This window comes from Thunnus maccoyii, chromosome 15 (assembly GCF_910596095.1).
Source record: "Thunnus maccoyii chromosome 15, fThuMac1.1, whole genome shotgun sequence".
Classification (NCBI taxonomy): domain Eukaryota; kingdom Metazoa; phylum Chordata; class Actinopteri; order Scombriformes; family Scombridae; genus Thunnus; species Thunnus maccoyii.
The window spans coordinates 18,831,530-18,849,554 of record NC_056547.1 but is presented as its reverse complement, the minus strand read 5'-3'; the positions used below and the strand labels follow the sequence as shown (position 1 = coordinate 18,849,554).

Below are 18,025 nucleotides of genomic sequence, written 5' to 3'. Positions count from 1 at the left end.
GGGGCAAAATAATAATAGTGATAATAATATCTATTATACTATCTTGTAGACTGACGCCTCGTTATCATCACACAAAGTGAATCTACACAAACCAACCAGACAAGCTCACAGAAATGTTTGTACTCTAATGTCGGAGTTAAAGAATCTAAAGTTCTTTTATATGAAACTATTTTTGTTTTATCTTTTGTTCTTAATTGTGGGTATTTACATGTATGAGAGAGGATCCTAATGCCCAGCAGTTACACAACAACGTTAATATGACAGCTTTTCATCTTCCCTGTGCCCCTCTGAGAGACTGGAGCTTGTATAATATAATAATACCTCATAACTGTGGTTCATTCACTTCTTTATTTAATCAAGTTGTAAGTGGTCATCCAACAAGTTTTTAAGTTTTAAAGGCAAATTATATTATTAATCATATGATATTTTTCTAGAACACAAAATGTCAAATTTTTTACAGTGTTGCTAAATGAACTCTGAATTAATGAATTTGTTGGCTTTACATCTTCTGAACGTTTCTGGTCTGGTTTCTCCCTATTAAGTGATTCCTGGTTCTCCTTCATAAACAAAACACCCAGTATGAGTATTACAAAAGCACTGAATCCACACACTAACTTAGTATCCTCTTTAAAAGTCCAGGATATCATGACAATCACTCTAATGACCGTATTGGTGATGTCTCTGGAAAAATAGCATGATACATTAATTCAAGATGAGTTTTAGAACAGACGGAGGTTTAAGTGTCTCACAGCTTATGACAACTGGGTCTGCAAGGTGTCCTTTGTAATGTGACTTATGCTAAGTATATTGAATATAAAGGTCAATGAGGAAACAAAAGTTTGTATAAGCAGGTTGAATAAATGTAGACTTATGATGAAGACAGCTATCTTTACACAAGAAGGTGGCAATGAGGATCAAGAGGGCTAACAACGGTGTCCGTTCAGAATATGGAATTTCAGCCTGTGTAATGTTCAATGTCATGAGACCTCCTAAAACAGTTAAAGCAATTTCTTTCCTGGGAAAAGACAGCAAAATTAGTCAGACTGATCCCAAGATTATGGGGCAGAAAAGCAAATGTTTCAGATTTACAGACTGACTCTGTAGCACTCAGTATATATACACAGAAATTCATATGTTAACAATTATTATGAAGTGACAGAGTGTACTCATAGTTTGATATGATCCATCTTCTTGAGAGAATATTTTCTTTGTTTCAGTCACTGCCCGATTTGCACATGGATGCATAAAGAGAAATTTTGAAATATGAGGTATCTCACTATGGGACATGCTCCCTGCCTTTGTCCCCACAAGCTTTTTTACACTACGCCAGTCCTGGCTGGCAGTCAGACATGACGTCCGCTCCCCGGAGGAGGGACTTCCTCCAGCTATAAAAGCCTGACTTCACGTCCTCTTTTCAGTCTGAGTAAGCAGACCTCTTCCTTGCTCCAGGCAAGGAGAGTAGTCTGGTGAAACACCTTACTGATGTTTCAGAGAACTGGGTTTAATTTCAGATAGAGGCATTTTGTCCTCTGCCCCATGGGGGCACTAGGGAGGCAAAATTGCACCTCTTGTGCCCAGTACTTGTGTTGGTATGTTATGTTGAATGCACGACCTCCTTTCAACCCACTGAACAGCTGTTAGTGCGCTATGGAGAGGTAGTGGCTGGTAAAGCCTTATCCAAGAGTGTGAGTACATCGCCCAAGCCTCCAGGCAGGCGGGTAGGGATTCCCTCATTGTGGTCCATGTGCATTCCATGTGTTGCATGGAAGCGCCTATGGCCTTGTTCGGTGGGGTGAGTATATGACCTATGGCCCCTGCGAGGTCAGGCATTTTTTTTCACCCAGCTCTAGTCCATGTTATCTGGACTGGGTTGGGCCCCCTACTGCTCCGCTAAGCAGCTGGGATTATAAAGTAGTAGGTGGACCGTGGCGACTAACCTGTGGCTGGCCTGGCTCAGTGAGGCAGTCTGATGATATGGTGTGGCAGGGCCTACATTCTTCCAGCTGTGTGAGCTAGATGGTGAGGTGGCAGCGAGACACTGCTTATATGGGGTGCGGACGCGCGTAATCAGTAGGCACATCCTGATTGGCCTGCTACATTCATGCAAAGTGAGTGATTGTGTGCGTGTGATTGGTATTACCCATAGAGTACAGTAGAGGGCTCCACCTGTGCTTATAGACCAAGAGTTACAATATCGTAACCTTCGTTACATTGAGTCATGCAGCATAGATGTACTGTAGAGCTGTAAAGAAGACCCACTTTTAAACAGAACTTCATTATGTTCAGATGCTGTGTGGGTGAGTAAAACTACTTGTGTTTGCCAAGTGCTTTTGTCCAATGATATCACACCATCAGTGCAGACAGCCTCTCTGAAGCAGATAAAAGAAAGCAGCCTTTCACCAGTCTCTGCAAGATTTTTTCCAACTGATCAACCGATTGCCAAAAACTTTGGCAATCAGTTGTCAATACATTCCCTTTTGTTTGTGCATCTCGCCCATTTTATACTTAGGATCTGAGAAGGTTATCTCTGATTCAATCCAATGACTTTCCACCTGTTGTACTGATGACTGATTAGAAACACAAATCTATATGTGTGTATAAAAGTCATTTCACCAATCCTCAGTTTCTTGAACTTTGGACACTCACTAGTTAAAACCAGTAGTGGGTCAAATGGAAAATTTTCACATCTTTCTAATAAACTCAAAATGTTATTTTTTCCCCATGGAAACTGCTGACAGAATTAGCACAAAATATAGATTTAAATTATTCATGTTTTTGCATAATTGTTCTAGTTGTTCATACTCTTCTGTGGTTAGATAAATGAAGGAACATGTTTAACTGTTGATTCTGTGTCATCATAAATACTCCACATATCCAGCAGGTATATTCCTATTTATGTACACAAAACTCAATATTTGCCACATACTCACCTCTGTGAATAAAATCACACTATTGAGAGTCTAACTTTGGCTCTGTTTCTTTAATAAAAGTGTACAGCTTCAGTGATCAACAAAAGGTTCAACGGTTTGCTTTTTTTGCATTTAATATTGTGTCGTACCAGAGAGTAGGAGGATGGATGTGGTCTGATGCATCTGCAGTCAACTTTGCAGGACAGCCAGACAACATTGGAAAACATGAAGACTGTATTCACAACAACTTTGGCACAGAGTTGAAGTGGAATGATTGATCATGTTCAAAAACTCAGTCTTTTGTTTGTGCATCTCGCACAGGCTCTATGGCAAATATGTGCGATTCAACCTGGTCACTGTTCACCTGTAGAGTGAAGATACAAGTATGTACAGAAGTTATTTTATCAACCCAAATTTTCTCTGACACTTGACAGTCACACAGATAACTTCCAGTCATTGTGCAAAACAAAAACATATTATTAAGAGAATTAACAGTGAAACGATTCACTGTTTTTCACTTTCTTGTGTGTATAAGTTTAGATTATTAAAGTGTTTTTCAAAGTCTGTTCCAGCTATTCATAGCTGACTCTGTGTATTAGATACATTTGGTAACAACTGTTTTGATCGCACGCACACCAAGTACAAATACTCTGTGGGAGGGAGGTAAAGTGTAACAAAGTCCAATGTGTATGCAACACATATTTGTCATCATTTCAACTCAAAGGAAAGATCACAATGAGTGAAATGTTCAGGGGAGAACCACAATTTTACAAAGCCTTTTAGTGGTAAAGGAATCTTTGAAACATTGAAACACTGTAATCATTCCTGCTGTTCATACTGACCATTAGAAGATCCCCTCCAAATGCATTTTCAATGTACGTGGACAAAATTGACCATCCTCGTTTTGTGAAAAAACATATTTCAGTTTATCTGAATCTAATGTGAGGCTTAAGTCGTCCACATTAGTTGAATTAAGTGGATATCTTCCAAAGTTAAAGTGTTTTAGTACAAAATTCCTCTTTGTATCCCTGGACAGTGTTTCTCTGTTGAATGGCAGTGAGAGGATGGTAATAAGAAGAGGAACATTTGCAGTAAAAAGGTGGAAGATATCCACTTGATTTTATTAATTTGAATATAAGTTTCTGATAACCTGCAAATACATATTTGCACAAACTGAGGGCTGTCCATCACTTACATTGAAGCACATTAAGAATGAATCTTCTAACGGCCAGTATGAACAGGAGGAATGATTACAGCAAGAAAAAACACTTTCAATGTTCATATGTACTTTCAGTGTTGATGTGAAATCTCATGGTGAATCGATTGTCTTTTCTTGGGTTATGTTCAGCTTCTGTGTGTTACTGTGTGGGTGAAAATGTTTGGCAAGTGCTCTTGACCAATCATATAATGCCAGCAGTGCAGACACCCTCTCTAAAGCATTTAAAAGAGAACAGCCTTTCCCCTGTCTCTGCAATATTCTTGATCACACCCCACAGTGCAGATTAGCTCCAACCAACAAATTACCAACACTCTTGTCCTGACTTGACAACATGCTCTTGTTCCTCTTTTTGTTTGGTCTGGCTCTGGGTGCCGAAACTCCCTCAGGCGACCATGAAGTGAAGCTACAGCGTGGTAACTGTTCCATGTCTTGGTACAGCTTCCACGGCCGCTGCTACAAGACTGTCGGCACACATATGACCTGGGCTGATGCAGAGTTTCACTGTGTGTCAGAGAGGGCCAACCTGGTGTCTATCCACAGTCTGGAAGAACAGAATTTCGTTGCATCCCTGATCAGGAACTTTGACCACACTCAGGGAGCCACTTGGATGGGACTCAGTGACATCCATGCAGAAGGAAGATGGATGTGGTCTGACGGATCCGCAGTCAACTTTACCTTTTGGCATGAAGGACAGCCAGACAACTATGACGGAAATGAACACTGTGGCACCTGCTATGCCAATGAGCTGAGATGGAATGATGCTAATTGTTCTCTGACATCCCCTTTTGTATGTGCATCTCACTCAGTTTGTCCTTAGGATCTGAGATGGTTATGTCTGATTCAACCAATGACTTTCCACCTGTTGCTCTGTTGAAATGCATTGGTTCTCAACAATAAATATATATTTGTGCAAGTTTATGTGTGTACAGAAAGTCATTTTTATCAAACCTTCATTTTTATGAATGAAAAGGACACTAAGATGTTTGTATGTTCATGTGAATGTTTATAACACAACTCATAAACACCTGACAACAGTCAACTGAAAGCTGCTCTCATTTAACTGACAAAGGGAGAAACCACATCTCTGCCCCTTAATCTGCTCCGAATGTCACAAAATACTCTGATGAAGGGATCATTTCTCTGAAAACATAAAACAGACCAGTGTGTCACATAGAATCTGGGTGAGTCAGTTACTGGGAGAAGACAAGAGGGTCAAACAAAAGGGGAAATAGAAAAAGCAGAGAATTAAACTTGTCTGCATGGTTTTACACCTCTGAATCACCAATAAATACATGATAAACTATGTTTAACACATTATCTGAGGGTTGGTTAGATAAAAAAGTGAAAAAAATATATAGATACACCTTTCTAAAAAGTTTGCTGTCTAACAATTTCATTTGGCTTAAGATTTATGTGGAATTCACTCAGTCAGCGATGAGAGCAAAGTGCACATGATCCTTCCCTGTAATTCTGACGCAGCTTGATCACACCCTGGACAACAGTATTACAAAGTTGCAATTATATAATTATATTCCCCTGAAACACTTGAATTAATTGAGCAATGCAATGTGTGAACAGTTGCCTCTGTCTCAACTCAGCTAATTCCAACTGACATGAGCTGTGACAAGAAGCACTCCATGCCATGTGCTGTGTTTGTGTGTGTGTGTGTGTGTGTGTGTGTGTGTGTATGTGTGTGTGTGTGTGTGTGTGTGTGTGTGTGTGTGTGTGTGTGTGTGTGTGTGTGTGTGTGTGTGTGTGTGTGTGTGAAAGGGAGGTAGGGTCATTTATTGTTGACACCCGGCAGTGATAAGGTTTGCTGATGCTGCTAACCCCTATGATTTTGTAGTCATCCTGATGAGTCTTTTACTCAGCAGGCTTCTGCCAACTAAACAACGGTGAAGGATGATGAAGAAATGAGGGAAGTGTCAGACTTTTAGAATTACTGAGGACAGTCCCCCTCACCCAGAAAAAATGTTCACACATTTTTTAATGGTCTGAATGAAAAAAACAAACATTTTATTTATTCAGTTTTAGCTATATAGAGACAGCACACCATGTAATGTGTAGGGAAGAGCTTTAAAGGTGGTTATTGCTCTGCACTTTTCATTTATTGCCTATTTTTTACAACCTAACTTTGTGGGAAGGAGAGGGGGAACAACAGGTTATGGAGAGTCCTTTGGGAGTACTTCGCTCGTGTCAGTAGCTCAACTTTAACTCTGAGAAACACCCCCAACTCTGGGAGTGATGCCCAAATAAGAAAATATGCATCATGTAGCAGGTGGATGTGACTCCCCTCGTTGAGACCTGCTGATAGAGTATCAGCGGAGCAGAGGAGAGAGACTAAGATTACGATGTAATCAACCTGTGCGCTGGTATTTTTTTTTCTTCCTGAAAACAAATCAATACAAAGCTGTTCTGAGTGATCACCTTTATCCCATGATGAAACATTTCAACACAACATTGTAACACTTGTAATAGTGATCAAACATTAACATGAACAGTGTCTCTAGTCTCTAGAATATCAGAATAATTTTGGGGGGTAAATTGAGCCATTGACTCAACTTGCCCTAGCATTACTGGCACATTTTACCCCACAACCTCCATTTTGACAAAACTGTTTCACACAGTGGCTCATATCCAGTTATGCTAAATTTATGACCTTATTTTTTAGCTTACACTGACTTAAAATAACATGTATTAATGTCCAAAACTTATCTATTTTAATTAAGATACAAGACTGACAACTTTAGTAACATGATGAACTTCTTCAGAGTTATGTTAAGTATCAATAAGAAAATATAGTAGCTTTGTTTGTTTGTGAATATCCAATGTACAGTTGGCAGTGTTAAGTTATTAATCCTGTTGTCACCCCACACATTAATACAGTAGCGTATTGCTGCCACCATGACAAAAAACATATTTGCTCAGTTTCTCGATATGATGAAAACTCTCTTATTATAACAGCTGCTCTTTAAGTGCTGAATTTTCTTCTATGGTATTCAAAAACAACTCATGAAGATATTTTTCGTTAGTCAAACTACAAGTGGATCTTTATGAATAATGACAGACAGGTACATGATGAAAAAAGAGGAACCTTTATCGTAATATTAGGGGAGATGATCTGGTCCTTTCACTGTTAAGCAGAAACTGCTAAAATACAGACTGACACAAGTACAGCAAAGTGATGTTTTTACTGCTTCTCACTTTCTGATTGTTTGTGGGAAAATTCATGTTTTGTGTGCTGATGTGCGTATGTGTTACCATGGTAGCAGAAGTGAAAAAGAGAAGGAATCGAGAGATTGAAAAAATATGTTTTTTGTCATGGTGGCAGCAATACACTGCTGTATTAATGTGTGGGGTTGCAATAGAATTAATGAATTGTCTCTTTGCTCCTCTACAATGAGATCAATATCACCTACACAGGTAATAACTTACACTTTCAAAGCCATCCTTGATATCTTATCTCTCAGCAGTTGTTTTGCTGGATCAGTAGACTATATCTGACTTTCACAATCACTGAAGTTTTGTATTTAGTTTTGGTTTCACATTGTCTTGATAGTCCTCTGTCATGCATGTCTTCAAACGTGCACTGCAGTGTTTTTCAGCCCTTCCTTTAAATCCTCCTGAAGCACTTCAGAAGTGATATCATGAGCCTATCTGAGGCCTACAGATTTTTAATAAACAGATATATTTGCTTTGTACAATCTATTTTGATACATTTCAAGTTATATTTCTTGTACAATGGTGTAATTTCACAAATTATTGCCAACTTATAGTATGTACCACTGCGCCACAGTGGAAAAATACTGTTATGTAATGACACTTTCAGTTTCATTCTTAATCACTCAAAGTAAAGAATACATATGTTGAATGATTTCAGTGATTGACAACACACAATTACTGTAGCTATGAATGTTTTCTCATGCAAAAACTGAATAATACAGAACTACTGTATATATTGATGAGATCTAGCGAAATAAATCAAACAACAGTGTAACAGTGTTACTTGTAAAAACAATACAAAGTTGAACCTTTTCTTGTCTTATTGCAACAATTTACTGGTAAAATCTCACGAACTAGAATTCAGATTCAGATTTGTTCACAGAATAGTCTACTATTCTATACCCAACACTTTTTTTTATCATCCTCTCATTATGGCACTTATCATGCAGTCATATTGAGTTTAAACAGCTCTGATTATGCCTTATAAAGTTGTATGACCACTACTACATGTGAAGTGCACAGAATCTTTGAGGGAGAATGTGCTTTATTGTTTACTTTCAGTGATGGATGTATCTTCATGGTACACTCCTGAGTTGGAAATGCAGCACAATTTCCATGTTTTCAGTAGAGATGTTAAATCATGTTGAAAAGAGGAACAACATTGCTGTCACACCTAATACCTCTGTATAGACACACCTATATTTTTGTGGGTGTATTTTTATTTTCATTTCTCATCTGTAATGCCCAGCAGTTACACAACAACATTAATATGACAGCTTTTCATCTCCCCTGTGCCCCTCTGAGAGAGTGGAGTTTGTGTACTGTTTGTATAAAAATAACAATACCTCAAAGCAAAATGTGGTGCATTCATTACTATATTTAATCAAATTGTAAGTAGTAATACAACAAGTTTTTAAGTTTTAAAGGCAAATTATATTATTAATTATGTGATATTTTTCTAGAACACAAAATGTCAAATTTTTTACAGTGTTGCTAAATGAACTCTTTGAATTAATGAATTCTTTGGCTTTACATATTCTGAACGTGTCTGGTCATTCGAGTTTCTTCTGTAATGGTTTCTGCCTTAGATAACAGATACACCCTGCCAGTGTTGATGAGGTACAGGCAGGTGGCTGTCCTCTACCTCTGACCTAGTTATTGAACAGATTCCCAAAATGCAAAAAAGGCAGGACAAAGCCTTGCGACCTCTTTGGCCCCACACTTTTATATCATTCGTCTTAAAGCATCTATATCTCAAAATCCATATATGGTCACCAACCAGAACATCAGCAAACTGATAAAGAGTGTTAACTTGCACTTGCACAAAAGTTCAGTTACAATTCAGCTCAACTGACAATATTTTCCATCATGTGTTTTAGTTAATTGTCAGTTTTCATTGAGTCTTTACAGAGAATCAATTTAGAGGTACATTTGGGTGGAGTGTGTGTCTCGAACATACTATGGTGATTAGCTGATTCCTGGCTCTCCTTCACAGACAGAACGCCCAGTATGAGTTTTACAAAAGCAGCGAAGCACACACTCACTTAGTATCCACTTTAAGAGTCCAGAATACCTTGGCATTCAGTCCAATCTTAGTGAGGTCTCTGGAAAAACATATAGATACAATAATTCAAGATGTGTTTTAGAACATACAGCAGTTTAAATGTCTCACAGATTATGACAACTGGGTCTGCAAGATGTGCTTTGTACTATTACTTATGCTAAGCAGATTGAATATAAAGGTCAATGAGGAATCAAACGTTTGTATGAGCAGGGTCAATAAATGTACACTTACACTGAAAGAAGCTATTTTTTCAACAAGATGGTACCGACGACAATGATTAAGCCTGTTAACTGTACCCATCCAGGAATTGGAATATCAGCACTTGCTATGTTCACTGTTATGAAACCTCCAACAGTGATAACAAGTTTTTTCCTGGGAGAAGACAGCAAAATTATTCAAGTCGATCTCAAGATTATGGGGCAGAAAAGCAAATATTTCAGATTTACATATTGACTCTATAGAACTGTTATAGTATTTATACACAGAAACACATATGTTAACAATTATTATGAAGTGACAGACTGCACTCACAGTTTGATATAATCCATCGTCTTCAGAGAACCTTTTCTTTGTTTCAGCAGTTTTTGCTTTGCTTTTGCTTCTTCTTTTGGTTTTACTGGGTTATGGTTCGTGGCTGCAGTGAGACCCCTCTGTTTATACATTTATGAGTGAGACGATGTACTTCCTGTCTCCTCCTACTTCCTTCCTCTCTGAGCATGAACCAGATACAATATTTTTTGCCTATAGGATGGTGAGGTCATGACCTGCCCTACTGATGTGTAACCAAGATAAACAGCTTGTGTTCTTTTCCTCAGATGATGTTTTCTGAGATGGAGGCTGAGATACTAATAGCAGCCATTAAATCAACAAGGTGTATTTTACTGGTATAAATAGTGAATGTGATGACAAAGCACTGTGACAAAGAGGAGCATCATCTGGGAGCACTGTCTCAAGTTTGCATTCAGGCTAAACTGCATAGAATATAAATCAAGTATGCATAAATGTGTTGATATAAAAAGTACTTCACAACCACAAGTTGTCTGCAATTTGTGTCTTTTATTTCATAGTTATGAGGAGATGAATGAATATGTCACTTCTTCTGTTTATTTTTGCTGTCATTGTTTCCTAAAACAAACAAAAATCAAATGATATTTGACACTTTAAAGTATGTAGGAGGATTAGGGCCACATGAAAAATGTATTCTGAAATTAAAGTCAGTATTCTGATTTTAAACTCAACTCAAATAAAATTTTCACATATGGCACTAATCCTCTTCTGTATTAAAGGGATTGCAGAAGTGTAACAAGATCTAACATTTGAAATGCATGTTTATCATAGAAAAAACACCCAGTAGGAGTATTACAAAAGCATTGAATCCACATAGTTTCCATTTAGAGAAAATCAGTGACATTCAGTGCAATCACTCCCAGTGACCATCATGGTGATGTCTTGATTTTAATGTACACTGAGTGAATCCAGGTAAAAGTTATTATCCTTGTAAAACTTCTTTAACTGCACGTTACTCAGTTACCCATTTTTTTAACAATTACCTCTAAAATAAATATCAACTGTTCAAAGAAATGGTGATTCAGCTCTGTTTCTGATATTTTCTCTGACAATTTACATCAATGAAGGTCTAAGACTAAATATTAGAAACACCTCTCAGTATAACATAGTACAATCCAACAGCACCACAAACTACAACTTCAATGTTTCTGAAAATATTTGAGGTAAGAAATAGGCAATGCAGTAACAGAATCTTGATCTATATTTGATCAGCACTGACTAGTTTGAGCTGATTTTGGTTTCAAGGACCGCTTTCTTTTTTTTTTCAACTTTATTGAGTAAATGACACACATTTGTTTTAGTCTGAGATGTAGGGGCTACAGTGCAACATCTAGTGGCTGAATGTTGTGTACTGCAACTTTAAGATGAGTTTTTAGGATTTTATGTAGCTTCATAAATATCTCTGACTATGAAAATAACAACTGGGTTCGTAACCTGTCCTTGCAGTGAGACACTGTCCTTTGTAATGTTATTTATGCTAACTATTGTCCTAAATGTTTGTTCTTATTGCAGAGTTACGATTTCATAGGCATGTTTCAGTGTTCATTTCAAATAAATTATCATGTCAATTCTTGTTTTTTTCTTGTTGTTGTCATTTCCCCCCTAAATTAAATGGATTGTGGAAGTATAATGTTCTCTACCATATGCACAATGCACTTCAGTAATTTCTAAATCAAAATAAGCTTATTTTTGAGAGATCGTTTAATCACTTACTAGCAAGCACCACAGCTGCCTTTGCAACAGCCACAGCCACCGCTATTACTGCTACTAACAATAAACACCAGGTGCTTATGTGAAAGTCCTCCACTTCCATATGGATGCTATTCTTTGACATTGTACAGGTCAAAGATGATATAAATGCCCTTTTCCTAAAACTGGAGTGAGCAACACAGTCAGCATCTGTACAGACTCAGAGCAGCATCACAACATTTTAAACATTTTTAAAACTAAAAGCTTTGTGTCTATGTGCTAAGAGGTTGGCAGCCTAAAATTGGTATTAGTGTCATGAGGATTACAAATGATTTTTTTTAAATTATATTCCTTATTCCATTGTTTGTAAACACATTCTTCTTCTTTTTGAAATTCAGTTCAGTTTTTTTTCTCTTTTTTCTGAAGTTCAGTTCTTAGGAGTGAAAGCTGATCCTCTGAATCCGAAGTTCATGTTTTGTTTATTTTTTTCCCATTCTTTGTACATTCTTCAGAATTATGTTAAACTTCAATGAGAAAATACTGTAGCTTTGCTTGTTTGTGAATATCCAATTTACTGTTGGCAGTGTTAAGTTATTAATTCTATTGTCCCCCACACATTAATACAGTAGCGTATTGCTGCCACCATGACAAAAAACATATTTGCTCCGTTTCTCGATATGATGAGAAAACTCTCTCATTATAACAGCTGCTCTTTAAGTGCTGAATTTTTTTCTCTGGTCTTCAAAAGCAACTCACGAAGAAATTCATGAGTTATCCATTAGACAAAACTACAACTGGATCTTTATAAATAATGACAGACAGGTACATGATGAAAAAGAGGAACCTTTATCGTAATATTAGGGGAGATGATCTGGTCCTGTCACTATTAATGAGAAACTGATAAAATACACAGACTGACACAAGAACAGCAAATCGTTGTTTTAACTCCTTTTCACTTTCTGATTGTTTTGGGGAAAATTCATGTTTTACGTGCATATGTGCATATGTGCCACTGTGGTTACACGCTTCCTTGTCAAGGAAATGTAACATGTCTTCAAAGATGCACTGCAGTGTTTTTCAGCCCTTCCCGTAAACCCTCCTGAAGCACTTCAGAAGTGATATCATGAGCCTATCAGAAGGTTTAGGCCTACAGATTTTTAATAAACAGATATTTACAGGTATTTGCTTTGTACATTTGATGCATTTCAAGTTATATTTCTTGTACAATGGTGTAATTTAACAAAATGGTTTGTAACTTCTGCGCCACAAAGGAAAAACATTGTTATGCAATGACACTTTCAGTAAAAAATAAATATATTGAACAATTTCATTAATTGATAATGAACAATTACTGTGGCCATGAATGTTTTCTCATGCAAAAACTGAATAATACAGAACTACTGTATATATTGATGAGATCTAGCAAAATATATCATATAACAGTATAACTGATGATGATAATTCTTGCTTGGATGATCTCCATCTTCATCTTTAGGCCAATGTTAGTTAATAGTCTGTTTATGGTTACCTACTAAAAACAATACAGAGATGCCTTTCTGTGAACCCTTTTATCTTATTGCAACAATTTACTGTAAACTCTCATGAACTAGAATTCAGATTAAAAAAAGAACATAATCACAGAATAGTCTACTATTCTTTCTCCAACACTTTTATTTTTATCATCCTCTCATTATGGCATTTATCATGCAGTCACATTGAGTTTAAACAGCTCTGATGATGCCTTATAAAGTTGTATGACCACTACTACATGTGAAGTGCACAGAAAATTACATTTGTTCCCAGTGCTTTGCAGTACAATGTGCTTTAAATGTTAAGATGGTAAATGACACAGGTTGTGTCACTGGTATCTTCACCAGTGCAAAAGGAAAGTTAAGATGCACATCAACACAATGCTGTATACTTAAAGACACATGCATAAGCTTTGTCATCACGTAGTGGCAGCACTGCTCCCTTTATCAAAGCTCCTTCAGTTTATTTCATATCAAGTAGACTGAAGTGACTCCCCTTCAATCTTATGAACACACTAACCAGACAAGGTCACAGAAATATTTGTGCTCCAAAGTCAGAGTTAAAGAATCTGCAGAATCTGTTTGTACACTGTATAAGAACAACAATACCTCAAAGCAAATGTGATGCATTCATTTCTTTATTTAATCAAATTGTAAGTAGTCATCCAAAAAGTTTTTAGGTTTTATAGGCAAATTATATTATTATTAATTATATGATGTTTTTCTACAACACAAAACTTCAAATCTTTACAGTGCTGGTAAATGAATTAATTAATTCTTTGGCTTTACATCTTCTGAACTTGTCTGGTCATTCGAGTTTCTTCTCAGCAGCTGATTCCTGCCTCTTTTTCATAAATGAAACGGCCAGTATGAGTATTACAAAAGCATTGAATCCAAACGCAAACATAGTGTCCATTTTGAGAATATCAGTGACATTCAGTGCAATAATTCCAATGACCATGAGGTCTCTGGAAAAAAATAGGAAGATACAATAATTCAAGATGAGTTTTAGAATAGATGGAGGTTTAAATGTCTCACGGACTATGACAACTGGGTCTGCAAGGTGTACTTTGTAATGTTACTTATGCCAAGTAGATTGAATATAAAGGTCAATTACGAAACAAAAGTTTGTATAAGCAGGGTCAATAAATGTAGACTTATACTTTGGTAGAGTCCAGAGTCCAATGCCTAGCAGTTACACAACAACATTAAAATGACACTTTTTCATCTCCCCTGTTCCCCTCTGAGAGACTGGAGTTTGCACACTGTTTCTATAAAAATAATAATACCTCAAAGCAAACTGTGATGCTTTCACTTCTTTATTTAATCAAATTGTAAGTAGTCATACAAGTTTTAAGTTTTAAAGGCAAATTATATTCTTATCAATTATATGATGTTTTTCTATAACACAAAATGTCAGATTTTTACAGTGTTGCTAAATGACCATGATGTCTCTAGAAAAACAGGAAGACATATTATTTCAAGATGAGTTTTAGAATAGATGGAGATTTAAATGTCTAACAGATTATGACAACTGGGTCTACAAGGTGTGATTTGTAATGTTACTTATGTTAAGTAGATTGAATATAAAGGTCAATGAGGAAACAAAAGTTTGTATAAGCAGGGTGAATAAATGTAGACTTATTCTGAAGAAAGGTCTCTGATTATCATGTTGATTCCGAGGAAGATCAATGAGATTGTTATTGTCAGTGTCACAGAAGATGGAATCAATATTTGCTGCTTCACTGATGCAACACTACCAAAAGTGAAAACTATCATTTTTCCTGGGAGAAGACAGCAAGTGAGTCAAACTGACCACAAGATTATGGGGCAGAAAAGCAAATATTTCAGATTTAGATACTGACTCTATAGCAATGTAGTACTATTTATACACAGAAATGCACGTCAACAAGAATTATGAAGTGACAGACTGCATTCACAGTTGGACTGGATTGAGCACATTGAGAGAATCTTTTCTTTGTTTCAGTAGTTGTTACTTTGCTGCAGTGAGATGACATTTGTCTTTGTGAGTTGTCCCAAGATGTGTCTGCTCAGGTGATACAATAATTTCCTTGTCTGGGTCCAGACTGTTGAATCTGATATCTGCCTGATGTCAGGCAAATAATTTCCTTCTTACAATATCTTATCACTATGATTATATATGATATATCAGGTGCTCCATATAACCTACATCCACTCTTGAGAACAGTCGAAATCTGCCTTATAAAGGTCTACCTGAGTTAAGTTAAGTTGTACATTGAGTTTGCCTGTATCTCTACTATTGAAGTTGATGTGTCACCAAGATAAACTTGTGTTATTGTCCTAAGATGATGTTTTCTGAGATGGAGGGTGAGAGTTGAGAAACTAATAGTAGCCATTAAATCAACAAGGTGTATTTTACTGGAATAGAAACTGAGTGTGATGTCAGCAAGGTAACTAAAGCGGAAACTATCTTGAAAACTGTGACAAAGAAGAGTCTCATCTAGGAGCACTGTCATCACTACTATAGCTTAAATTACATGTCCAAAATGTTCAAAACTGTACGGACAATAAATCAAGTAAGCAAATATGTTGATATGAAAGTACTTCAAAACCACAGATTGTCTGCTTTTGTGTTTTTTATTGCATAGTTACGACTCCATGAATTGAAGTTGATTGGAGAAGAATCAGAGATGAATGAACATGTCACATCTTCTATTTATTTTTGCTGTCATTTTTCCCTGAAACAAACAAAAATCAAATGATATTGACACTTTAAAGGGATTGCAGAAGTTTAATAAGATCTAACATTTAAAATGCATGTTAATCAGACAAAGGAAGCCTCCTTTTGAAAGATTGTGGAATCACTTACCACTCATATAGATTTTCACAGCTACTACTGGTGCTGCTACTGCAGCTGCTATTACAATCAGAGAAGAGGTCGATACTGACAAACCGGCCGCTGTGATTGCAAACCAACCACAAAACTTCACCACTAAATGTTTCCTAACAAAAGGAGTGAGCAACAAGAACACATAAGAAAAAGAAACATGAGAATATTTTCCTTACATTTATAAATCAAAAGCTTTGTGTGTGTCTGTGTGTGCGTGTGTGTGTGTGTTTGTGTGTGCGCACACTTACAATAGTGTAATAATTTTACAATACCAGTGTAAGAGCTATTTGTTTTAACAAGCTAGTTTTATTGCCACCCCACACATCAATGCTGCTTGAAAATGACTTCAATGGCTCTTAGTCCCTCCACAACCTATACAATCATAGCAGTGTCACATACGGTATTTTTAAAGGTAAATTACTTACGAAATCAGAGCCATCCTGGATGATTTATCTCTTAGCAGTTGTAGTGCTGGAACAGCTGTAGTGTTCAGATTCAATGTGACTTTTTTTTAAGGTTTGTTTTAAGTCACACCCACATTGCCTCATCGTCCCATATAATATGTCTCTTAAGGTGGACTGCAGCTGCACCTGAAGGTCCTTAAGCAAAACATAACCTTGGTCTGTAAAAATATGCTTGTGTGGATTTACTAATTAGACTGCAAATAAGTTTGTGTGAAGTGGTGAGAGGAGAGCAGAGGAGGACGGGCTCCCGCTGTCCTCCTTAAAGTGGGATGTCTTATATCAATTTAATGTACTTCAGGACAGATGCACCAGTCCTCCTTCAGCAAGGACACACACATGAAAATGTAATGCTGGCGTACAGTGCCGCCGCTCCGCATACGCAGAGTACGCAGAGCGCGTGGGGCCTCAAGTACCAGGCAGGGGCCCCCAAAATTAAGGCTGATAAAAATGTCATGATAGTTATCACATTATTACATTTTAACACAAATTGAAAAAATATATAAATTATATACCCTATCACTCAATTCAAGCCCCCACCCCTTCCTCGAAATGGTACAACCTTCAAAGGCCTCGTCTGTTCGCTTTGGAGTTTGCTTCGGTTCGCTTGTAGCCTACTACTTGCCTCTCGCCTGAAGTTTGCCATATTAGCCTGCTTTATCAAGCTGTTTTTGAATGAGGCATGGTAGCAAGTAAGAGACAACATGAAAATGGCACTGAAAAACAGAAGAAGAGAAAATTGAGAGATGAAGCCCGTGCCAGTGTTGTAGTACTCGAGTCCAGGACTCGGACTCGAGTCCAACTAGGGTCCTGATTTTCAGGACTCGTGACTTGACTCGGACTTGCATACTGATGACTCGGACTTGGACTCGAGCATTGACTGCATTAGATGATAAAGAAGTAATATATATCCGATTTTATTCCGGTCAAATTTTCGCATAGCTACACTACGGTTCACGTAATACACACAGCAGCAGCTGAGGCACAGACATTGTTACCACACACAACATGCAGTCACGCACACAGCGCACAGAAAGCCACAGCCACACACACACTCACACACACACACACACACACATCATCGGTGGTATGGAAGTTCTTTAGCGTGAGTGAAGAAGACATAAAGCTCGCAATTTGTAATCCCTTAAAGTCCAAAAAAAAAAAAAAAAAAAAAAAATCTTATTCTTAATTCTTATAAAGAAAATCAGAATCGCCAAAAATCCAATAAAATTGCAATCAGTGCATCATTAATATTAATATGAAATCACAACTATGTCATTTTTGTTTAATGTAGACTTTTTTTATTTGTATGTCAGCTCTTTGACCGTGCCAGATTGGAGCACTGGAGCCCATCTTGGGACTCGACTCAGACTCAACTTAGGGACCCCGTGACCAATTATGCTTAGGGCCTCCAAATGGTTAGCAGCGGTCCTGCTGGTGCAGACGTTTAGGAACAGTAAAAACTGAAGTCTGTAACTCTCCAGTAGTCACA

General features: G+C 37.2%; 1 protein-coding gene and 1 long non-coding RNA gene across 4 annotated transcripts; one reads left to right on the top strand and one right to left on the bottom strand.

The window, feature by feature from the left end:
- The first annotated feature begins 2,031 nt into the window (after positions 1-2,031).
- On the top strand, positions 2,032-5,044 carry LOC121913507 (galactose-specific lectin nattectin-like). 3 transcript variants are annotated; one of them, XM_042436166.1, is made up of 2 exons: positions 2,032-2,108; positions 4,515-5,044. In XM_042436166.1, exons 1-2 carry the CDS (start codon positions 2,102-2,104, stop codon positions 4,943-4,945), a joined length of 438 nt encoding a protein of 145 aa, XP_042292100.1. In that variant the 5' UTR covers positions 2,032-2,101; the 3' UTR covers positions 4,946-5,044. The 3 variants fall into 3 exon arrangements, with proteins under 3 accessions (XP_042292100.1, XP_042292099.1, XP_042292101.1); XM_042436165.1 differs by lacking the exon at positions 2,032-2,108 and adding an exon at positions 2,219-2,297; XM_042436167.1 differs by lacking the exon at positions 2,032-2,108 and adding an exon at positions 2,232-2,297 and having other exon boundaries at positions 4,567-5,044.
- Positions 5,045-8,708: 3,664 nt separating this feature from the next.
- Positions 8,709-10,062, bottom strand: LOC121913670. The gene is made up of 3 exons (XR_006100344.1): positions 9,947-10,062; positions 9,647-9,787; positions 8,709-9,455 (listed from the first exon to the last, which is right to left on the bottom strand). It is a non-coding gene; the product is annotated as an uncharacterized LOC121913670 (long non-coding RNA).
- Between the last annotated feature and the right edge of the window lie 7,963 nt (positions 10,063-18,025).